The sequence below is a fragment of the Oxyura jamaicensis genome, chromosome 5 (assembly GCF_011077185.1).
Source record: "Oxyura jamaicensis isolate SHBP4307 breed ruddy duck chromosome 5, BPBGC_Ojam_1.0, whole genome shotgun sequence".
NCBI lineage: Eukaryota > Metazoa > Chordata > Aves > Anseriformes > Anatidae > Oxyura > Oxyura jamaicensis.
The window spans coordinates 15,979,819-16,005,577 of record NC_048897.1 but is presented as its reverse complement, the minus strand read 5'-3'; the positions used below and the strand labels follow the sequence as shown (position 1 = coordinate 16,005,577).

Genomic DNA, 25,759 nt, shown 5'->3' with positions numbered 1-25,759 from the left:
AATTACTGACCTAATCTTCACACAAATAATTAATTCATGAACATCTGACTAATCAGGATGTTTGAATGTAGAACTTGTAGCTTATTATTAGTGTTCTTTGTGTCCTTCTAACCTATGTGTTAATGGGAGAAAAGGGGGTGTTTCTACTACAACAATGTTTATACAACACTGGCCTCAGAAGCCCAAAGCTTGGAAGGCACTCACAGACTATTTTCCTCCCATTGTGATTACCAGTTTAGTTTAGTTTACAACACATTATTCCACGATGTATACTACTCAAAAGTTCACAATATATAAAATCCCTCACAATACCAGCATCCATTGATTATAATATAAAATGCGGCTCATGATTTTAGTCTTCTCAATTGTGCCTAACTTAGAGGATTGAAATAGTGTAAAACAGGCAGTAGAAATGCTCACTCTGTGTGTACATGCATTTCTATATGAATCTACAGTTTACATACCTTCTGGCTACAAGACCTGCATATATATACACCTCCTAATTGAGCTGATTTGAGTTCCACACATAAAGTACAATAGAAACAAGCTTACAGATGGGAGAGAAAAAAAAAAAAAAAAAAAAAGGAAAAAGAAAAGACAACAGTATGAAAGGCAGATACTAAGGATATCATTATAAAATCATGAAAGCATAAAACTGCAAAGTTTCAAGTTTTCTGGTCGAACATTCTTAAATAGCAACCTTTTATTCAGATAAGAACAAACCCAACAGTTTAGAGTCATAGAATATTTACTGATCTGCATGAAATTGTGAGTTTTAATCCAGAAGCATTCTAAAAATCCTTATAATTTTATATACTTGAGAAGCCAACTGAGAAGCAAAATGAAACTCACTCCAGAAAGATCAGACGCCACAGCTCACCTTGGATGCTTGCAGCAATCAATTAAATTTTTTTTTTTAAAATGCATGTTCTATCATTAGTGTTAGTTTCTTTGGGATGATATAAAGCTTAGGAAAATTGTTTAATTTCAAATGATATATATTTTTTTAATTAATTTTTACATTTGACCACTTTTACATATAACTTTTTGAAAAATATATTTTTTCAACAACTACGTTTTTATCCTTCCTACACACTGAACAAACCACTTCTGTACAAACAGTTATGGCATTCAAAAGAAAATCACCCTCAAGTAAATAAAACGCCTTCTTGGTTGTCTCTTCTAGGAGTCTCTTATATTGGATTATAAAATTCTCGTCCTTTCCACATACTGCATGCACAGTTATCGAATGTCAGTAAGAAAACAAAAGAAATTTCTCATCATGAAGAAAAAATCAGCATAAATTTCTATTCAAAAACAACAAAAAATGAAATGTTATATTTAAGCACATTTCCAAAGATTACACTGAGATCACTTGTGTGGTTTTTTTTGTTTCTTCCTCAGACATCCATTTTACCTTCTACCTATAATGACATAGTCTTTATTCTGTGTGCAAGAACAACAAAAATTACAGCTTGAAGAGAATATGAGTTTCCTGATTCCTCATAAAATAAAATGTGACAGACTTTCTAGCTTGGCAGATTATTTGCATAATAATTAGTTGCCAACTAGTCTCATAAAATAAATAAAGGCATATAGTATTTTCATGCTCTGTTCACAAGAGAATAAAAATTAAATTCAACATTATCTTAAGAAAATAAAGGTAAGTTAGAAAGAAGAGAGAAGGATGGACAATATTCTTCACAACTAGTCAAGGAAATCAAATTAACTCTCCTACCCAGTCTTTTGGACTATGTTGGGAAATCAATTAAAGCACAGAATTCTGTAAGATAGCAACAAGCTCATCTGATATAATCTGATCAGGCAACAGAAATCTGAGAGGTACAATAAACATCAATGCACTGAAGTTGCCTGCAACAATTTCAAAACAATTTTAGTCAACTTTAAGAGACATTTATATGACTACTATCATATTTAACCCTAACTGAGTGAAATGCAGAATTTTATTTAGACAAGTTTTGTGGCTTTCACAGTGCCAGAAAGCAATGATTTCAGAACCTGTCATAAGAAATAAACATTGTAAAATCTTAGTTAATATTAACTAATTAATAATACTTCACCCCATATATTAAGAAGTGGCATTTCCACTTTCTTTTCTTCCAAATTTCAGTTGTTCACAGAATAGGAGAAAATAAATGCGATCCCACTTTTTATTTTAAAATCCTAAAACTTATACCCATGAATAAAAATAGAGCAGTGATGAACTGAATGGAGAGCACAGGCCAATTTCACTTCCTTTCAGAGGCACACAAGCTCTACCTGAATATCTAGAACTAGACAATTTGCCTAAATTACCTACTCATAAGCAATTCACAGATGCAACAGCAAGTGTAACATCTATAAAATTCGAGAAGTAGCAGTATGTAGATAGTGTGAGAATTGAAGTTTTGTTTTTGCAGTGGAAAACTCCACTAACCTTGCATATTGAAAAGTGATTGTGCAGGCATAACAGTGGCATAACATTGGAGAGTATGTTATGTAGAGAAGGGGACAGTGGAAGGTCTCAAAATAAGGAGGCCCAAAATAAGGAGGATAGCTAAGAAAAACAAGATAAGCAGTGTGAAATCAAAATAAATAAATAAATAAATAAACCACAGGCCCTCTAGCCATGAGAGGAAACTAAAAAAGTAAAGGTTGGTCCAATAAAATTGTATATACATGGTATAGTAACAAGCGTCGAGTAGGTTGTGAAACTGTAGTACTCAGCCAATGAGGCTGGGTGAGGAATCAAGCATCACTCCAACAGGTGAGGAATGAAGCATCACGTAGTGGGGATATAAGGTTATGATAAACTTTTGCTGTGCGCTCCTGCTTGCAAGACACCTGCCATTGCAATCACAAATAAAAATGCTACTTCACTGAGATCCTCGTCTGAGACCGTGTTATTGGCTGCAGATTCTTTCTCACAATAGGAGGTATGTTTCTCTCATGGGGAGGAGAACAAATAGCAAATTATTCAGGTGGGCATGCAGATCATTCAAACTACTGAAAAGAACTGCATATGAGATTTGAATTAGGCTTAATGCCTTATAATATAATTCCCTTCTGACAAACAAACAGCTTAGAAGTTATATGAAAGATACATACCTTATATACCCTTATCAATAATAAATAACATAATAAAATGCACTTATTTTGGGGGGGCGTGCTGATCACTGTGGAAGTTCTCTTTATTAGGGTATTACAAACGTTAGGATATCTTAGATTCGAAGTGATAATGCAGTTGAAGGCTTGGTAATGAGAAATGCAAGCACAGTTACAACATTTGACTATACTGCAAAGTCACCTTACACTATTCTGTAAGCATTATAGTAAGTAGGCTTGTAAGAATAAAGTAAAAAATTAAGAAACCTAAGGTAGAGAATTATTAAATAACTATTTCTATTCATTAGTTCTTGCTCCTTACCATGGGTTAAGTAACTTAAAATTACAACGAGACAGTTTACATTTTGTTCATCTACAAAATAAATAAATAAATAAATAAATGTATTTTTATATCTGAACTGATCAAACATTTAAATTTGTCACTTTTTCTGTTGATAGAACTTAATTCACGGTTGTTAATTTTATATAAGTCAAATAAATATGAATACATGAAATACTTAGTTCAGTGACATGAGGTAGAATTATTTACATCATGATGACAAAAATTATTTTGCTTTCCTCATTAATAAGTAACACTGTAATACAATAATGCTTTTACGGGAATGTTATGATTCAAACAAAACTTCTTATACTCTCCACAGGTTCATAAAAATCACCTAGTCCAAGGGTTCTTTTGTTCATTTTTCAGTTGCCAGGTTTGAACTGATGGTAATAAATGATCTCTGAGAATCGTGTTTCTATTTTTTTTTCTTGTAAATATTTCCATAGATTAACTGCACCTGCTCCTCGATGCTATAGAAAAAAAAATAACTTTATTATGTTTATGGAGCAGTAACATCCCAAGAAAACAGAAAAACTAAAGAATCTGCTATCACGCAAGTCCTCTCACCCAGAAAATTCTGAAGCAAGAGAAGTAATAAGAAAAAAAAAATAAAAAAACATATTCATAAATTTAACATTCTTCAATGTTAATTTACTTACCCCTTCACTGGCATTATCCCCTGTGTTGGCCAGCATTTCTTGAAGGGCTCTGACAGACAGGGACTGTTCAAGTACAAAATTACAGATGCAAAGGTCTGGAGGAATATACTGTAAAATTAAATTAAACAGCATAAGAACAGAGAAGCAGACCAGATTAAACAGGATGAAAAGTGCTTGAACACGTGTTTTAATTTTAAAATCTGTATTTATGTGTAACAAGTTGTTTTTGAGATGCATGCTATCTCATTGTATCAAAATAATACAAAAACATTCTTCATAATTTGTCATTGCAGTAACTTTGTATTTGCTATAGCTCTACTGCTCACAGTAAAATAAATCACCCTCAGGTTCAAAAGTAGAAAAATTCTCTCTACATACTATTGCTTTCCTGTCTTTTAGAATTACCTCATGAACATTTTATTTGTTCTCTAACATCACTGACAAAACAGAAGAGAAGGCGTATGATCTTACTTGACGTATAAAGTTAAAACTGAATATATTTATAGCTGCCACTAAATATCAAAGATTCAGAATCTTCTGATATAATAACCTATTTTAGGGACCTTCTCCTCGATTATTGGATCAATAATGACTGCTGCTTTTGAAACATGGAAACTTACATTCACTTCAAAGAGAACAGTGTTATTTTCAATCTGTTAACACCGATGCGTCCAATAAAAGATATGTACAAGACAAAAAAGTCTCAGGGGAATCTTATCAACATACATAAACACCTGACAGGACAGTACAAAAAAAAATCAAATCCTCAGTGCTGCCAGTGAAAAGACAAAAGGGAATTATCATGAACTGAAACAATGAAATTCTATTTAAACATGAGAGAAGAACTTCTTTACTGTGAGCATGGTTTAATACTGGAACAGTTAAATGCTAAACTTTCTGAACACTCTGTAGCCAGCTAATAGGCAACCAAGAATAGTATTGGAATTCCTAACTTTTGATCTCTTCATTTTTCTTTTTGACAGTGTTTTCAAATACATTTTGGAAAAGAATTTTAAGCCAAAGATTTGAGACTGAAATTGCATAGATTAGATTGACATAATTGTTACATATACTACTGGGGCAACATGAGTTCCCGCATTGTTTGTACAAAAATAATTTCTTACTAAGTAGTTCATAATTTCAGTAATTCCTGTAGGAAAAACTTAAACTGTAATATTAATCATCATTCATCTCTAATGTGCATTGTTTCTTTTTTTTTCTTTAGTATTCATTACCTGCATCTGTATACATCCATTTTTACTAATAAATTGTAATGAAATAACATGAAAGTTGTTTATGGAATTATAAAAAAAAAATAATGGAAGTATTTTGTAATCTTGAATCCCTTCAGCATGTCACACAAATTACCAGAACAACTCATGGTCAACCAATCATACAACCTCCCTTTTTTTTTTCCTCTATGTTTCTACAAATATTTTAAAGACATTAACTTTCCTTTTCCTTGTATCCCCTCCCTTTCAGCTACTTTCATCCTAGGATTACATACAACTCAGATAAAAATCACGAAATTACACCTCTTTATTCCAAAATTAACAGACACACTGAGTTGTTTTTTTTGTTTGTTTTTTAACAATATATTTTTTTTCCTATCTTGTTCTCTCTTCCAGAAATTACTTGAATGGAAAAGCATCTCTTTTCTTGTTTTAACAATATTTGACCAAAGTTAGTAAGTGAAGAAACTGTCACATGTATTTAAAATAGATTTTGGCTATGATAAAGTTGTCAACTGTATTAGAGAATTCAGTAGAAGATATCAGTGTGATTAACATGCCTTGGATCTTATTTAATGCAATTTCTTCTTAATACATAGATGCTATCTAGCTTTATAAAGCAATTTCCAGGTATGAATAATCTACCTCAGGTAAACAGTACTGTTTTAACAGGGAGGATATTCATTTTAAGAATGAATTCTTAATTTCTGATTTGGACTAGGTTCCCACTTCCAGTCTTAGGATCTTATTATACTTCTGCTTTCTAAAATAAAAAGACTTCTATTAGCCATGTTCCCATTTTAGATACTTATGGGCAGTGTCCACATATCCTTTTTTAATCCGAACATACTGTATCCTCCTCCAAGTACTATCATGACTCTCACTGCACTTCCTGGAGAAGTTTATTAACATTCCTACCAGTTTGAATGTCATGACTGGACTCGCTATTCCAGCAACATTGCTGCAGAAGTAATAAATCAATACCCAGAAATTTAAAGACAGTATAACTTCCCATCTCCTGCCATGTTTCTTTTCATGATACCTCTATAGACTATATTAGATCACCCTGAGCATGGCATCACTCAGGAAACTCATGACTGCATGACATGCACCGTGACCTTCAAGTTCCTTACAGCTGACAAGAATAGTTCCTCATTCTGTAGGCATATTCACATATTCAGTTTTTACATTCTGTGCTGGTAGCACTGAAATATACCTCTACTTTCTATTAAAACATAAGGTACTGCAGACCTTCCTGTGTTTGACATGACTTCATGAATTGCCAGTTCCCCAATGTTTCCATCATCAGGAAAAAACATGTATGCAAATTTAAATAGTCTTAATTGAGAAAAATAACAGCATAGCAGTGAGAACAGACCCTGAAGGATTTGATCAGAAACACATCTATTCAATAACAGTTTTTAGTCCACTGGATGTGTGTCATTTTAGTTTTATTTCATAAAAAAAAAAATTGTCTAAATGTTGATGAAAGGAAACATCATTGCTAAGAGTTGTCTGTATGTATCATACTCTCTAAGCATCTGTATCAACTTTCTAATTATTTTTAAAACAGATTTAGATATTTAAATGACTTTCCAACATTCATAATTGTTCTCAGGTGTAACTAGCAGTTCAGAAACCTCCCTGGCAAGCTCTCTTAAAATTATTATATTACATGCTTTCAAAAGCTCTTAATTTTAACTTCATTAACTTAATTTTAATTTCAGAAGCTTCTGTAGTAGTATCTGCTACTAAGTCATGAAAAGTGAAGTAGGTTCTACAAAATTCTACAGTCACATATACCGTTCCTCCTTACCTTAGACTAGGATGAGGAATAACACTATTTTACAGCTTGAGATCATCAGTAACAGATATACCACACTGTAGTAGAGCTGTCAATTAATAAACAATTCCCAATCATTGTTGAAAAATTTTAAGACGATAGTTGAAAACACATATATGAAAACTAAATGCTTTAACTTAAGCATATGAAAGGATTATTGGGATTTTTAAAGTATACAGGAGATAAATTATCATTGCTAAGCTCTTGGAATGCAATTTAATGCAGATTTAGAAGTAGCAAGACTTTTCACATTTGAGATGAACAAGAGCCTCTCATACTGCATAAACAAACACTGTGGATTTAACACGGTCATAATATCTAGACTAAAAATAGGACCACACAGTAATGTTTCAATAGGAAAGATACAGCGATCTGGCTAAAAATCACGAGGAAAAGTAAATGATCTGGAAGAAAAGAACAGAAATAAAGACACAAAAATAAAGAAAAAGAAAAGGATAAATGATCGGGAAGAAAAGAACAGAAATAAAGACACAAAAATAAAAAGAAAAGGATGCAGGGAGAAAATAGAAGAGAAGGAGTAGGTCCTGCATTTGCCTTCATTGTTAACATTCTGCTTTAGTACAAGTCTAGAGTTTCATGTCTCCTTTCTCCTGTCAAGCTCGTCTTTCTACTCTATTTTTTTTTTCTTCATAACTCTCTAGCTTCTTTTCTTCCTTTTGACACTTATCTTTAAAACTTCAGAATATTTAATAATCCTGCCCTCAGGACTCCCAACTTTCTGCTTAATCAACCCGGTTAGAAGAAACACTTTATGTCAGTAACTAACAGGTGACGGTACTGCTGGAAGTATCAGTCCTGCACACCAAGATACTAGAAACTTCAGCAGTGATAGGAAGAAGCTTTTAAGTGAACTTAGATCTTACTAACAGTCTGGAGACATAATCATGAGAATATGAAGCATTTCAGGTATAGAGTTAAGTTAGAGTAGTGGCTTTTGACTGTTAATAAATGCCTCAAAGTATATTTAGAATCTTTAAGAAATCTCATGTTGCAGTCACAGAAGGAGAAGCATACAAAAGGCACATCTAGCACCATATTAAAGAAACCACAATTAAATGTATTCACGATAGTAAGTAGGTTAACATTCATTGACCGATTACACCAGCTGAGAGCATCTACTTCTTACTTTAGCTTCTGATGTTGGTTCCAAAAAGCACAGGCGATTCCCAAGTCCCTCAGCTGCCAAGCAAAACTTCCTTTGTTCTTTGTGAATGCTGGCAACACACTGAAGTACTACTTCATCATCCTGTCACAAAGCAAAGTAGAAGAAAGAAGAAAGAAAAGTAAATAATCAGAAGTTGCATACATACTATAGTGCTAAAAAAAATGGAACACTGGAATCTGATGAAAAGGACATTTCTTATATTCCTATAATTGTTATCATATACATATATATAGATTATGTTGATGTGTATGTTTACAGATGTGCATGTATACATCTGTATTCAAGACTGCATGAAAGTGACACACAATACATATCATCTCCAGGACTTTGACAAGTGCTGTGCTCCTCAGTAGCCTTAGCAGTGACTAGCTATGGTGTCATAAAAAACATGGAAGTATGCCACTACTCAGTGAAACTCTATAAAACAGGATTCGTTTTTACAGTAAAAATCTATGACTCTGATCTTGCAAGCAACAGTAATCTACACATAATTTAATTTCTTTTGTTAGCACAGTATGCCTCCAATGTAAGTCCTCTGATGCACAACCTTAATTTTTAGGCTCATTTAATTTTGAAACTTTCTACAACCAAAGGGCTAAGAGGCATTTTTCAAGTGACTGTTTGAATAAGTTATAAGAATTTGCTCCTCAAAAGACATATTCCAAAAACAAGACAACTGTGGGAAAGTGAGGCAAAACTGTCTTATTGTTTAGTTATCCTAGTTATACTGAAAGTTCTTTTACAAATTGTTACATAGTGCAGTTCCAGAGACACTTACTTACAAAGTGCCAAGCCCTTATCCAACTCTTAAGACGTGATACTAAACTTGATACAAGCATGCCAAATCTGATTATTTTTAGTGTTCAACTGTGTTTACACTATGTAAAAATCATTTAAATTTCCACTACTTGTCCACTAATCAAGCAGAACACCACTTGTAGACTAGCAGGTAGAACTTATTTTTATAAAGGTATTTAGCTGTTCACCAGAAGACACTGCCTTAGAAGTTTTTAAGGGGGTGGAAGCTGATAAAGTAAGAGCAACATGATATGTTAATGTCCCACCCAGCTATGCTACACTGGTGTCAATTATTATTGTCAAAGCAGATACACAACAGCCGCCTGTACTGAACTAAGAGATCACTTGAACAATTATGTTCTAAAATCAGCACTTCTTTTTCCAGTCCATTATGCAACTCAAATAGTATGACAGGAGCACAGCTACTGACACTTGAAATAAAAGCTGGAAGGGACAGAAGTAAATTTCACCAAAGGAATTAAGTGAAGTATCTTTTAAAATGGGAATTCAAAAGCATTTTTTTCACTTGTGTGCTTTCCCAAGTGTGGGAAAGTTATATGGCTTTCTTCTAGGTGGTGTTTCACTGCTTACTACTACCATGGATAGCTATTATATTTAAAATTAACCAATCAGCAGTTACACACAGTGTTTCCTTAACTGGCATTTTTAACAGTACAATATGTGAATTCATGAATTTTATATATATATATATATACATATATATATATAAATCAAAGATCTATACTGAAGCAGGACATAAAACAAAGTACCTAATTAATGCTGAACATTTTTTCCCTGCTATTTCTGCTTCGATTTCTGTAAAGTGTTCTCTGAAATTCTCTTATTTCAAACTTATTAGGAAAAAACCTTTCTGTTTTTTAAACGTCTGTATAATGAGCTGGAGAATATACACAGTAAACTTAAGCACTTATTGTTACTTTCTTTTGTTCATGAATTTTTAACACTTGGAATCAGAAGCATATCTACTGGTGGGGAGGCGGGGAGGAATGAGAACAAGGTATAAGATAAAAGGATAGATAGATCATTTTTCATCATCTGGTTCCTTTATCAACCTATGAACATACATATTTCTGAGATTTGATAAGAATAAAATACGTGAATTTATAATTCATAAAAGCATGAATTTATAAATACCAAGATTTAGAATGTAATTGAGACTGTCCCCTAGTTTGCACTTATTAGTGTATTACATTAAATTACTTATATGTAGCTGCAATTGTATTTATTCCCCCTACAACAATAAAGTATTCACCATTCCACACACAGGCATATACACAGTATCTACTGGAATTCACAGTTTTCTAAAAAATAAAATGATGCCTTCAGACAACATAGATAAAAATGTAATTAAAATACTTAACTAAAATATACTATTTTCTTTTCAAATACATGCACATAACAATGCCAAAAGTTTCTAGCAAAATGAAATTGATATTTTAATTTTCTAGAACGCAAAAAAATAACAATTTTTAGAGTTTACACTGGCTTCACAGTCCTTACTGATCATTAAATGCCATAATACTAAAATACTGATATCTGAAGGATCATATGCAACATTCAACGTCAATGTTTTACATTATTCCTCTAGATCTCCAATGTCTCCTTTCACTTGCAAATGCATTGTTTGATAAAAGTAGCACTACACAGGATGATTATTTACTGCAATATACCTTTTTCTGTATGAAGACGATTAAGCCTGCAAACCCAAAGAGATGCAGAGACTCATGTGATGAGTAGTGATGTGGTATTAAATTCTATACACCAAAATCTCAAAGATAACCAAAAGTAAAGCAAAGTGAAAGCAAAACAAACCCCATGCAACTTCTTTGAGATCCAGTTTGTCAAGAAGATTTATACACTGACCAAAAATAGAGGAAAAGGCTATATAATTACATGTGTTTTCAAGTCTTTTAAATGTTACCTTTCTCATCTAAAAGCTCAGACGACTTTTTTTTTTTTTTTTTTTTTTTTTTTTTTAATAATAACACACATTTAGTGCATATTGATTGATACGCTGGAAAGCACCTCTGTAAGCAATAGTACAACACCTCAACACCTCACTAGAGGTGTTTCAGTAAGCAAATGGGAGTCATGGCGGGGGAGGAGGGAGGCATAATTTCAGGTTGATCAAATACTTCCACGATTTACTGAGTGCATGGAAAAATAATAAATTTGCATACCACTAGGCATTGCTCAAGAAATGACCATCCCTATTGTTTCTCAAAAGCTACGCACATTCTAAGTGTAGAGTACCAACTGGTTTCCACCAGTAGTATCAATAATCATACAATTAGCCTTGAGATAGCTTGTATACTACCATAATCAATATCTATTCAGAAATAGAGATGAATAGCATTTTTTTTTTTTTTTAATGAAGAGAAAATCAAAAGTTCCTCCTTGCTCTTGGTTAAGTTTCATGAATCAGTCCTGTAGCAAAGTGATACAGAACAACTGAAACCTTCAGCTTAAAAAAGCCCAATTCTAAGAACATTTCTACATAAAAACATGCTGATATTACTAAAATACATTTCAGGTAGCCTGACATTCTGCAGGATCTACTGAGTTTCATCTAGCTAATGTGTTATAGTTCTGTCATATATTATTCATCTATTAATACAAATACAGGAATTTTACAGAAAGTAAAAAGCTTTGGAGATGTCTTATTTTTTTTATGTAACTACATAATTGTACTCAAACCATAAATTTTTGTTTGCTTTGGCCAAAGTTGAAGATGCAATCTGATTTTGTACTATATAGTAACATCTGCATAGGTTATTGTACCTGAGAAATAAATGTACTTCTGAATGACAGTCAATTCAGTATCTTCTGCTTTGAAGATGGAAATCCTTACCAAAAGAGAACTTTGCTTCCTTGCAAAAGTATGTCTAATACTAAACAATTTCTTTAATTGAAAACTGTTCAGCAGCAAAGGATTAATAAGCATGAAATCCACCATATTAAAAAAAAAAAAAAAAAAAAGAGTTTTAATGAACCACAGCTCAACCGTTCTTTACAAGACAGTATTTAGGCTTAGTCTTCAAGTTATCTTTCCTCCTCAGATTTTATAATAACAGTAAACTTAAATTGTTTTAAACAATTAAATAAACTTACCACTGCCATCGTAAGCCAAAACTTATACAATATCTATTGACTTCATCAATGACTTGACTTCCTGCAAAGTGATTCAGTAATCAAGGTGAAACAATGCATTCTAGGCATGACCTTGTTCCAGCTTAGTTCAATGGTTTTTCAACTCAGAATCTGAGAATAAAGATATCTCAACAGCTAAAAGAATTGTTTCTTCATCTGTTGCACATACATCCCAGGATTAAGAATTATATAGACAATACACTTAAGTCTGTATAGAAATTCTATTCAAAAATAAACTTCTGTATGCTTTGTATTAAGTCATATTAAGAATCACAAAGCCATCAATACATTAAATATACAAAGGCACATTTACATATAAGTATAAAATGTGCAAATTTTGCTGGAAATGATTTCCTATATTTAGCTTGTTACCAACGATTCAACATCTTCCTGATTTAATCTCTATTCTCTATTATACTCAGTACTGAAAATGAGCTGATAAAATTGACATGACACTGAAAACTCCAGTTAGACACACAATCAGCGGCTTACTGCAATCTACAGGTTAAACAGAAAAGCTGTTCCTGAAAGAAGCGTGCATATTTTGCTTTTATTTTACTCACAGTTGCATATAAACTTGCAAGTACTTGCACATGAACCACTAACTTAAATGTAAAACTGGTGTGGTCGAAAGAACACTGTAAAACTATGGAGAAGTTTTATTTTATAATATATACTTTCCAGGAAGAACTGTATATTACTATTTAACAGATTATAATAAAAAATAAAAAATAAAAAATCTGAGCCTTGTTTTACATGGTAAAACAAGAAAGCACTTCAAGTTAATGCACTTCACAGCCCTAACTACCATCATATGGTTACACTTGCTGATTAAATATCATCCTGAAAAAAAATGTACAAAATAAAAATCCACGGCCATCTTCCCAATTTGATGGATACCATCCTACTCATATATGTATCTAACTGTATCATGAAACAAAAATGCAAACAAATATGCTGACTAACATTTTAGCACTAGCTTAAAAACTGTTCTCCCACAGGACTGCATTCCTTTCAAGTTTTCTAGAATGATCTTGCAGAATATGTAAAATTCACCAGAGATTTCCATTTAAAGGTGCTGCAGTCTTCTCAACAAGTAAGGAATCACAGGCAGAGTTGACAATGATTTAACCACTAACCAAAGATGGAGCTGGTAAATTCGTTGATGCACAACACTTCCTTTCACAAGAGGAAAGTGAAAGTTTCACTGCAAAGTTGTCTCCAAGTACGTGCATTTTCTGCAGAACTTTGTCCAAAATGCACAGATCCAGTGCATGGCTATTGTCACAAAAATTTCTTCTAACTGAGATGAAAAAAAGAGTATCTCTATTTTCAAGATAGAGCTTGAATAAGTGTTGCCCTGGGCAATTTGAACTCACAGCCTCCTTCGCACTGCAACGATACAGCTCAGCTACAGAAATAAATAAATAAATAATCGTATTTGTTTTGAGCCCAGTTCCTACTAGCTCCATTTAATATTACCAAGTTCCCACATAACAACAGACTGTTTAAATTCCATTTATTTTTAATTTATTTATTTAAATATTAGGATGAGCATACTCAAACACTGGAGCAGGTTTCCCAGATTGGTTGTAGAGTACCCATCTTTGGAGATACTTGAAAATCCAACTGGTCAATGTTATGCATAACCTGCTCTAGAGTTTCCTTGCAACCTCAGTGATTCTGTGGTTTAGTGAAATAAAAGGAAATTAATTAGGGGCATGATAAACAGTTTATAAACATACAGAAAAAGCTGCTCTGAAATCATAGGGAATACATGTTTGCCATGTATAACAAACAGACAGTACTAGTAGTATGAAATACTGTAGCAAGATTCAGGATGGGTACTGGAAAAGGGTTTCATTTTTTTCCTCCCAATGGTAAGAAGAGCAAAGCACTAAAACTGACTCTGTAGGCTGTCGAGCCCACATCACCTCATCTTTAAAAACAGGTTACGTCAACATACATGGATGCACTGTTGCACGGGTACAGTCAATCTTTTCTTGGATAAGGGCATATATGCCTATTGAGGCTCTGCTTTTCTAAGATCCTATAATTGCTATATAGTCCTTCATGTCTACTGTATGCTAGAACATGCTTTGCAATGTTTGTTAGAGTCCACAACTTAATTCTACCAAAGACCATCATGCTGAGCTGATCCTGACTCAAAAAAACTAATCTTGTCTGCTGTTCATTGCATATATATGTTTTCATATTGGCATCACAACCTGAAGGAAAAGGTCAGAAGAGAAAATATATTTTACTATTCTGTCTTCTCACTACCTCGTTTGGAATATGTTTTATTTATATAATTTTATCCCCATAGTACTTAAGCACACATGAAACAAGGCTTTCCAGATTTCAAATCACATTGTTTCCACGTTGGTGCTCTGTTTAATACTGAAAGATAAAAACATATCACATTGTCGCAAATTGATACAACTCCCTACAGAAGAGACATCACAAAGTCAGACAACTGAAGAACACTCCTCAGTTAGAGTAATGATAATGAAATTCTGCTTTAGAACATGTATTTAGGTAGAAAACATGCAGAAATTAGCCACTTTAGGAGAGACTGGTAATAATGAACGATGATTAGAAGTTTACACAATACTAATAGAAAATAACTATTGAAAGAGAATTGCTACTCATAAACTCATATTTCCTAACACAATTAAATAATTACCAAAAGGCTATGAATAATTGCACTGTGACTTCAGCATAAAATGCAATACCTTCAAAATAAGTAGTAAACCTACATTTTGCTTGGTGAGTATCTTTTCTTGGTATCTACATATCTGTTTACAGAAAAGCTATTTAGTGTGCCCTTATGCACGTCACATCGTCATAAAGAGCCTGTCAAGACATTTGCAGATAAATTAATCCTGATGCTTCCAGGTGTAAATATTTCATACTTGGCCTCCTAAAATTTGGTTTCTAATTACAGATTTCAAGATCTATAGCACAAAATAAAGACTTTTTGCTCAGCATTTTTCATCTATACCACAATATTTTATATACCACAATATATCTAATAAAAAGGTGCAGATCTGATAAGAAGATATATTTTACTTCAAAACAGTTTTAGTATGACCCAAAAATGGTGGGAAAAAATGAGTCTGTTTCTATTTTCATGTATAATATTGTAAACTACATAAAACTGTGTTTGATCAGTAGAATCACAAATGCTAAACTTTACGTAAGGAATCATACTTTTGCTTTTTGAAAATGTATTGCAAATTCACTTAAAGGAAATAACTGCTTAAAAATAGTATGAATTGCGTCCATTAAAATTATATAAAGCATTTAAATATTACTGAAAAAAGTATCATAGATGGGTCTTTATAGTCAACATACATCTTCATCATGGGCAACTAAAACCAGCTTTAATAAAACCTGTAGGTTAGACCTTTCAAGTTCACAAACAGTTTTGCAAGGAGCAGCTTTGAAATCACATAAAGATAGTAATAGCTGTAGAATTAAATTAGTAAAGTATTTTTTCACTCAAAGTATTTTCTTTTTCTGCGAGTGATAGGTCACCTTGCTACATGGAGTTTAACTCCTTCTCCCATAAGATTAACAATGTATACTGAATTCCATGACACAAACCCTTTGGTTTGCAAAAGGCAAATGAAGACATGACTCAAGTTTGCAAGTCAATGAAACGCACAGACGCTCCCTCAATATTAGTATAGAAGTTATAAAATTATTTATTTATGCATTTATCTCAAAAAGATCATTTTTTTAATAAACCATCCATAATTAGTTTCTATCCTCAGAATAGATATAGTCGATCATTCTGCTCATTCTAAAACACATGCTTCATACAATGCTACTTTAAAGGATTCCATTACTTCTGTATTTGTAAACAACAAAACTTTTCAAATTTACAATCTCATATATTATTACTGGGATTTCTTACATCAATAATTATTGTTGCAACAGCTGGTAGGGTCAAGACTTGCATACTTTTTCTCTTGCATATTGTGAAAATTTCATTTGCATATAACTGAAAAACAAAACAGTTCTGGTACAGCTTTTTATTCCTGTTACTGCTTTTATATTTGAGATGAAGGATCTGGAAAATCTTGGTCATTAAATTTATTTTTTACCAAGGAAACAGAGTCCTACCTCTTGAGGTTTCCTAATTAATTAGTTCATAAACATGAAAAGTAGCTTTCAGTAAGTTTTACTTTGTTTTGTTTTGGACGTTACGATCTGGAAAAGTAACTTACTGTATTTGCTTGCCATCCAATTAAAACCCTTAATTTTAGTTTCCCGCATTGGAAAAACAGTGTAATTTTCCTGTAATTAAAAATAATAGTTTGGTAAACATACACAAAAAAGTTAGATTCTTCAGGATTTGATGCTGTCCTGCACATCCTTGTCTCCAAATTGGAGACATGGATCTGATGGATGGACCACTCAGTGGATAAGAATTGGCTGAATGGTTGCACTCGAAGAGTTGCAGTCAATGGCTCAATATCCAAGTCCAAGTGGAGATCCGTGATGAGTGTTATTCCTCACCGGTCAGTACCAGGACCTACTTATCTCTTTGCTGCGTGGACAGTTTAACATCGGCTTCATTTGACATCTTTGCAAGTGAGATGGGACAGTGGGATCAAGTGCACCCTCAGCAAGTTTTGCAATGACACCACGCTGTGTGGTCATGCTGCAAGGAAACAATGGCACCCAGAGGGACCTGGACAGGCTTGAGAGGCAGGCCCCTGTGAACTTCATGAAACTCCACAAGGCCAAGTGCAAGGTCCTGCATCTGGGCTAGGGCAATCCCAAGCACAAATACAGACTGTGTGATGAGTGGCTTAAAAGCAGCCCTGAGAAAAAGGACTCATGGATGTTGGTAGATGAAAAGCTTCATGTGAGCCAGCAATACACACTTGCTGCCCACAAAGCCAACTTGCCCCACAGCCCGGGCTGCATCAAAACTGTAGCTAGCAGATCTAAGGAGGTGATTCCCTCACTCTTCTCCACTATCATGAGGGCGCACCTGGTGTTGTGTTTAGCTCCAGAGTCCCTACCGTAAGAAAGACAGGAGGGCCACAAAGATGATCAGAGGGCTGGAGCACCCCTCCCATTAAGAAAGGCTGAGAAAGTTGGGATATTTAGCCTAGAGAAGAGAAGGCTCCAGGGAGACCTTGTAACAGCCTTCCAGTACTTAAAGGTGGCCTACAAGAAGGATGAAGAATGAAGACAGCAATTTCATCAGGGAGTGTACTGATAGGACAAGGGGTAACAGCTTTAAAATAAAAGGGTTTAGATTACGTAAGGAAGAAGTTATTTACTGTGAGGGTGGTGAACCACTGGAGCAGGTTGCCCAGAGAAACTGTGGATAGCCCATCCCTGCAAATGTTCAAGGCCAGGTTGGATGCAGCTTTGGGCAACCTCACTTGGTAGAACATGTACCTGCCTGGTGCCGGGGGGTCGGGAGGGGGGTGGGATCAGATGGTCTTTAAGCTCCCTTCCAACCCAAACAATTCTCCCAAAAAGTCTAGGTTGGAGATTTCACAAAGATATGCAAAAAATATATATTTGGAGGAATGAATGTGTCACTATATGTAAACTGTTTCTTTTCTGATATTGCTTCAACAACAACTCTAGGCTCTATCAAAGCTTACTGAAAGTAGAATATTTGTATCCTCCCCCCTCATGAATATAGATATATATTTTTCTTAGTTGAAATACTGTAGTATTTCTATACAGTTTCTGTTGCAGATTTATTGCACAGAGGAATTCTTTCATATCAGCCTCAAAGTGGAAAACTAACAGCTATTCAAGAACGTAATAAACTTTACTTTTACCAATTATTTTCTAATGGTCCTTACCAGAATTTGATTCATAGTTACAAAATTAATGATATGATATTCTCCTGTTTCCTTTTTTCAGCTTTGCTGCTAATACCAACATTATCCATTTGGATGCTGTGTTTAGCATGCCACACATACTTTTCCAATTAAGTGGATTAAGATAAGAAGAAATTCAGTTACTTAAAAGTGGAAGAAATGCATGGTACAGCATATGCTGAATATCACTTTCCAACATTGCCAGTCATGGAAGCATTTGTATTTTTTGTCTCACATACATGCCAGTAAAGCAGATGTTACCTGTTTCCCAAAGTCCCAATTTTGTTTCACAAGTTACAGTGGTTACATTCTGCTATACTACCAAAAGGATACAACTCTTCAGTAGAAGTCTCGAGTGTACTTTTTCCTCACTATCCACTTGAGATATTGAAGAACCATTTTCCAATAAATTTTAATTTATTTACTACATAAACTAATATTAGAAATATTGTTTACTAAAACATATACTCAAGTACCAAAGACAAGCTTAACATCAGGGTATGCTTATGAAACAAGAAAGGTTTGTGTAATGTTTTTCATTCTTTCAATGTGGAAAGTTTATACAGCTCCACTGCAATATGATTAAGTTTGCTTTAGGATCACCATGCAGAAGTGCATGCTACACAAATATTTTGGTCCCAAAATATAGACATCAGTCATGCAGTTGAATTAGGAGGAGGTCACATGAATATATCACAGTAGGCTTTCCTTTGCTTTAAATATACACAAATCTTCTGGCAAACAGTATGTGTTAAGATCTAAAACAAAAGTGTACTTAGACACAACTGTCATGTTGTATATCATCATAAAATGAAAAACAAATTAAGAAAAACAATATCCAGGACAGGCCTTAAATATGTGGTGATAGTGGAGAGGTGGGAAGATTTCCAATACTTGTAACCAGTTGTTTTTAACATGTTTTTTATAAATTAAAAGCCTTTATTTATTTGGTAGTAACATACCAAGGCCTTTCCTCCCCCAGTAAGTACATGAATTTTCCCCCAATAAACACAGTCAGTTCACTGAAAATGGATCCTTACGATGACAGCAGTTATTTGATGGAAATTCACACAACACCATCTGATGGTTCTCAGGAGAGTTTATAAATAGAGTTGGGGTTTCCGTTGTCAGTCTACTCCTTCAGCAATGGCTGGACCAAAGCCTAATCTGAACTCTGGAACATACTTCCATATCTTATATCAGGTCATCAGCAAGGCAGAATAAGCAAGTCATTAGACGGCAATAAAATTAAAATGTACTGCCTTTCACTAATCTTAATACTTCTGAATGAAAAACTGCTTTAGAAAAATGGAAAGTGACATTCACAGCCTAAGAAAAAAGGCTCGCTTGAATATTCTCTGGAATAATTTCACCATAATTTCTCTATATCTGATTAAGTATATTCGTTCTCTGCCAAATATCCAAGCAACTCCAACAGGTAGCATGGATAAGCAAGACATACAAAGCAGATACACCTATGTGAAGTAACTTGAGGTTTCTTAGTGTACTGCATCACCAGTTTCCTGCATTTTTTCCCTTTAAAACTATTCTGTAAAACCCCATCACTTCAATGTTTCTATTATACAGTACAGTAGACTTACAAAGCATTTCAGTATTGACCATCTTGCTGCTTCTTTTTTTTTAATATTTCAGGGTTGTAAATTTGCCAAGGAAGCATTTACACCAGTTCACTATCTTCCTTTTCTTTGTAATACTGGATTATTTTTCAGCTCTTCATGGAAAAGAAAAGCATAGTGAGATATAGTGAGAACAAATATAACAAGATAGTGAGAACAAATGAACAAATCACACCAAAGAGCAAGACGAAGTAACATCCAAAATATTTACTCATTATGTCAAAAAAAAAAGATAAATACGAAATATTATTTAAGAATCACCCATTTAAGCTCTAAGGCAGGCAGCTTATTAACAAAGCTGGAGTGAACCAGCCATATAGACTATCAATGGCTTGGTGCAAATCAGTGTTTAAAAAAAAAATAAATAAGAGTCATCTTCTATTAGTCCTGGCTTGCTTCAGGAAATCAAAATCACTTCCAGTACAAGTCAATTCTTAAAAGGGCAAATAGACTAAAACATCAAGATGCTCAGTGATGGTCAAGGAAGTGGTATCAGCCAAAAAGCGTTTATCGTAAGTACGTTTGCATTACTGAATTGTAGTCTCGGGATTGATGTTTTGCACCTCTGACAGCCATGACCTCTGACATAATATTGTATGAGTGAATGAAGAAATGACAAGATGTATTAGTTCATTTAATGGAGCATTCTTTTGGAGAGAGAAAAATGTAAAAACTACGTGCAACTACGTACATGTGTAATATTTGTTTGTTTGTTTGTTTCCCCCACTACTTTTACATCCATTACAACAAATTTATTTCCATTTCAGCAATTAACTGATAACTGGAGTTAGCAAGTATAAGAGAAAAATTCTGGCATAATAAACTCAGCCTGCAGGGTTTAACTTATTTAACCTGTTTATGTTTAACAGACGCTCAGAAACATTAATGGAATAGCCAGTGTCTTGTCTCCATTACATATGAGCCAATTAAAAAAAAAGTTGGCACCTGAAGTCAAGAAGGAATCCAAGTAGAAACTGTCATCAGCCTTTTGGAATCTTAGTGCATGACCACTACTGGATTAGTAAAGATACCAATAGCAACAGACATTTAGGTCATATCTATTTCAAATGAGAATCAGTATACACAGTATTTGCCATATTCTTTAAAACACGTATTTGGTACATAAAAATCACAGCTTTAAGCTAACAACTATAAACATCTCAACTGCTTATTTAACATCATAGTTTGAAAATAAATGTAAGATTCTCCATTTGGACTACCAGATTTTGCTAGGAAATAGTTAAACGGTGACTTTGAGGCAATCCTGTCGATTTAAAAAAAAAAAAACAATAAAAAAAAAACAATCAAACAAACAAAATCACAATTCAGTGCAGTGCTTTGCCCATCATATATACCAAATGTTGGGAAGACAAATACTTAGGCTTAATCTTTGAAACATTGGGTCCACAATGGAATGCACTATCACCCATCTTCGGTTTCAGGTTCTTAAAACAATTTAGAAAAGGAAAAGTTTCTACAAAAAGATTCAACCAAGGAGACATGCTCAGTCAGTATATGAAGTAAAAAAAGGTATTTATTCAAGAAGATAGGGGAAACCTCTCAGAATATTATTTTATAAAAAATACTGGGGGGGGGCTGGGGGGGGATTAACAGTGTCACTGTTACCTGAATTTAAGTCCTGTCCTTGTTAGGAACAGGCAGTAGAACTACAGATAAAACAGGTAGTAGCACTGAAACGCATAGTGAGTGTTTGCAAGACCCAGGTCTCAGAGTAGGAGTGAATAGTCAATTCATTACCACCATGGATATTTCAGTTTAACCATCTGTTACAATCCTGAATTATGGTTTGTTGGAAATTTATTTCAAATTGAAATCTGATTTTTTTTTTTTTTTGGCAATTCTCCAAAACCAAACAAATCACTATATTCAGTAATCCTCTACACTTGTTACAGTTTAAAGGAGAAAAAGCATCCAATGCAGGCAACATTCCAAAAGAAATCTTTCAAACAGGATTTGAAGAACATAGCAGGTATTTTTAACAGCCTTCTTATAAAATATGTGAAAAAGGGAAAAAAAAAAATGGAAAAGATGTCACAGAAATAAAATGTGAAAATTAAAGTGCATTCACCTGCTGTCCATCCCATATCAAGCATTTACACATATTTCTCAAGCTAGACCATAGGAAGCAGAATACTCAAGATTAAGACAAGATCCCGCTGGGACATGATACAAAAAGAGCATACATCAAATCACATGGTCATTGTAGATATACTCAAAAAAAAAAAAAAAGGACAAAAACAACAACAAAAAACCAACTCAATAACAAACAGTTGCATGGCTGTTTTCCTTGCATAGTAATTCTGGATGTCTTACAGTTATTGTTACTCCAATATAATAATATTGCATAACCAGAATATTAGATAACCAGAAGAGATAAATCTCTTCACAGGGTTCACTTACAATGCATATGGTGTCTGTTCTACCAAAAATCAGTCAACACATTCACTAGTAAATTAGAGAGTTAAACCTTAATGCATTTTCAGCAGAAAAGTTCAGAAACTTTGCTATTATTAAAAAATCACTTAAATCCTTTGCAATTAACAGATTTTATCATGCAATCATACCAAATGATGTTGAGGTTTTAGAAACTGTCCAGCCCTACCCAGTGCTCAAAGCAAGATCAACAAGAGAGAGGTGCTCAGGAACATTACCAGTCAGGTTTTCAACATTTCCTAAGAAACAGACTCCACAGGCTTTCTGAACAACCTGTTCCAGTGTTTGACCGCCCCCACAGTAAATAAGATTTTGTTGTTAAAAGTTATCATACAGGCTGCCTGGATGCTGGGACATGGGAATTCCACCTATTTGCCTCAAACCAAAGGAATCTCAGACCAACAGATCTGGCTGCTGTTCCTTTCCAAAGACATGGCTGTAGTTTCTTAATGGTCCCTTAATTAACATCTGAACAGCTTTGGTCTTTGTCTCCATTTTCCCATGTCTACCAGGTTTGTGAAGGCTGATTCAATCAGTGAAGACTGAGGCAAATGAGGCACTCAGTAACATGGCCTTTTCCTTCATATTACACGATCCAGTGACAAAGCAGAGGGCCCACACTTTCTCTGGTTTTCCTTTTGGTGCTGATACACACCTGAAGAAACCTCTCCTACCACCCTTGATGCCCTTCAACCAATTCACCTCTGGATAGGCTTTGGTTTCACTAACCACATCCCTGCTCACTTGGACATCTCTATATCCCTCCTGGTCATGCGTTCCCACTTCCAGCTCTTGTATGCTTCCTTTTTATATTGGAGTTTTGTCAGATGCTCCTTGTTCTTCCAGGAGGCCTCCTGTCATTCCTGCTTGATTTCCTGCATTTTAGGATGGACCACCCCCAAGTGGTCCAAGATACGATACTTGAAAACAGATAATATCCTATGGAATTCTTCTGAAAGGTCCATGCACAGAATGAAGTCTGCTCTTCTGAAGTCCAGGATTGTGACTCTGTTTTTGTTTCATTTCCTTCTCTCAGAATCCTCTTTTCCCTCTCATAGTCACTGCAACCAAGGCTGCCTCCCAGCATTCACACCTCTAACCAGCCCTTCCTTGTTGGCAAGTATCAGGTCCATCAGAGCACCTCTTGTCATCAGCTCGTCAACTACCTGTATAATCAGTGCACTCCAGAAGCTTCCTGAATTGTTTGTACCTTACTATGTTGCCCTTCCAGATAACAGGGTGGTTAAGACTTTTAATATAAGTTAAGGCCTGCAATCTAGAGGCTTTTTCCTGCAGTCTGGAGGGCTTGCCTCACCTACTTCTTCCTAATCAGGCAGTCTGTAAGAGACACCACCACATCGCCACCCACGTTGGTCAGACCATTAATCCTAACCCATAAATAGAACTGGCTCACCCGTATTCAAAGGCACAGCACCATGCATTCCCACTGCTCTCTCTCATAACAGAGAACTTGCCCTCCTTACCTCCTTGCCTGTCCTTCCTAAAAAGCCTGTACCCATCCACTGCAACACTCCAATCATGTGAGACTGGATACATTATCCACATGCATTTTCTTCTTGGTTAGGCTTCAAGAGTCAAGGTCTACTACTAATGCTAAAAATTTTTGCATGACTTTCCAAGACACAGCATATCAGCCAATTGTATCTAGACTTAATACGCACACAGATTCTTGAAAACAAGTGATATAAATTTCTACTAAGACTTAAAAAAAAATAAATATATATTCCTTTAGGATAAGTACTATCATGTCTAAGAAATGCAAGAAGTTACTTCCAAGGACAGCAGAGACATTAGTCAATGAATAGTTAAGCTTCTTTGGCTCTTCCATGCAGGAACACCAGCCAGACATTTTGTTTTATACATTCATTGTGTCTAATTAGAGATTCAAAAGACTGTACTTTGGGGACTACAAAAAAAAAAAAAAAAAGACTATAAAAAAGAACAAGTTAGTGGGCTTAGATTAGTTATCCAAATACCTAGACTCACTGATACCCAAGCAAGGCGAAGATTTGTAGTCAAATAAGCTCTCTACTTAGGAAATGGATACAGCCTTAAACACATAATGTCCTTAAAACATAGATCACCTTCCCTGAACTTGAGACTGCATCAAAATTCATTCCCATCTATATTACTCTGGAGCATCTTTTTAATTTTTCACATCTGAGGCTTCCCTAAATCCATCATATGTCCTCCACATAATTTCTGTTCAACTCCCTAGAAACTATGAAAAGTTCCAGATAAGGTAGCAAACTACACTGCAAGTAGGGATGAAGCATCAATGTTAGTTCCTGTTGTAAGAACTAAAAGAAAAAGATTCAGCAAGTATTTTCATGATACTCGGGGAAGGAAACAGTTTGAAGAATACCCTCAATTGCTGATACAGGGAAAACACAGGACATAGCTGAATGGGATAAAACAGAAATCTTACTTTTGAAATCCTACTTTAGATGCAGAAATTTTTCTGTTTCAGAGATCATTCCAAATTTTCTTCTTTTAAGTTTTCAAATTACTGTGTTCCTGAACATGCAAAACTCATTCACTGATTTTGTTTATTAAATAGTTTGGGTTGGAAAGGATCACCCAGTTCCAACCCCACTTTCTTGGGCATGGACACCTTCCACTAGGTCAGATTGCCCAAAGCCCCAACTAGCTTGGCCTTGAACACTTCCAGGGATGGGGCACTCACAACTTCTCTGGTCAACGTGCTCCAGTGCCTCGCCATGCTTACAGTCAATAACTTCTTCCTTTTATCTAATCTAAGCCTACCGTCTTTTATTTTAAAGCTGTTACACCTTGTCCTGTTGCTATACTCCCTGATAGAGATGCTCTCCCCATCCTTAGAGACAAGGATGTTGTGCGGGACAGCATCAAATGCTTTGCACATGTCAAGTTAGATGATGTCAGTTGCTCTTCCTTCATCCACCTAAGCTACAATCCCATTGTAGAAGGCCACCAGATTTGTCAGGCATGATTTGCCCTTCATGAAACCATGCTGGCTGTCACCCATTGACTCTCTGTTCCATGTGCCTCAGCAGAGTTTCCAGGAAGATCTGCTCCATGATCTTGCCTGGCACAGAAATGAGACTCACTAGCCTGTTCTACCCCAGGTCTTATTTTTTCCACTTTTTAAAAATGAGGTTGTTTCCCCTTTTCCAGTCAGTGGGAACGTCACCGGACTGCCACAACTCCTCATATATGATGGATAGTGGCTTGGCAACTTCATCCACCTGTCAGTTGCGTGTTATTTCCAAGTTACTGCTACACCACACTAAGTATAAACTTCCCAACCCACTGCTCCATCAAGTTCAGTAACAGGAAAGGAAAAAATCTCTCCCTGTCCATGGTTGTGCAGTCCAGTCCCAACTCAACCACTCTTATGAGAAAATAACTGTAAATAAATACTGCCTATCAAATATGGCTTTCCAGAAATAACTGTGTTCTGAAAAAAC

At 34.8% G+C, this 25,759-nt stretch overlaps 1 protein-coding gene across 11 annotated transcripts in view; it reads right to left on the bottom strand.

Moving 5' to 3' along the window:
* RYR3 (ryanodine receptor 3) overlaps positions 1–25,759 on the bottom strand; it is a 222,108-nt gene that overhangs the window by 174,593 nt on the left and 21,756 nt on the right. For all 11 annotated transcript variants that reach the window (XM_035328748.1, XM_035328745.1, XM_035328746.1 and 8 more), the window contains exons 2-3: positions 8,330–8,449; positions 4,108–4,215 (exon numbers count right to left, since the gene is read on the bottom strand). In XM_035328748.1, coding sequence (XP_035184639.1) covers positions 4,108–4,215; positions 8,330–8,449 — 228 coding nt within the window. The remainder of the gene's footprint in view (positions 1–4,107; positions 4,216–8,329; positions 8,450–25,759) is intronic.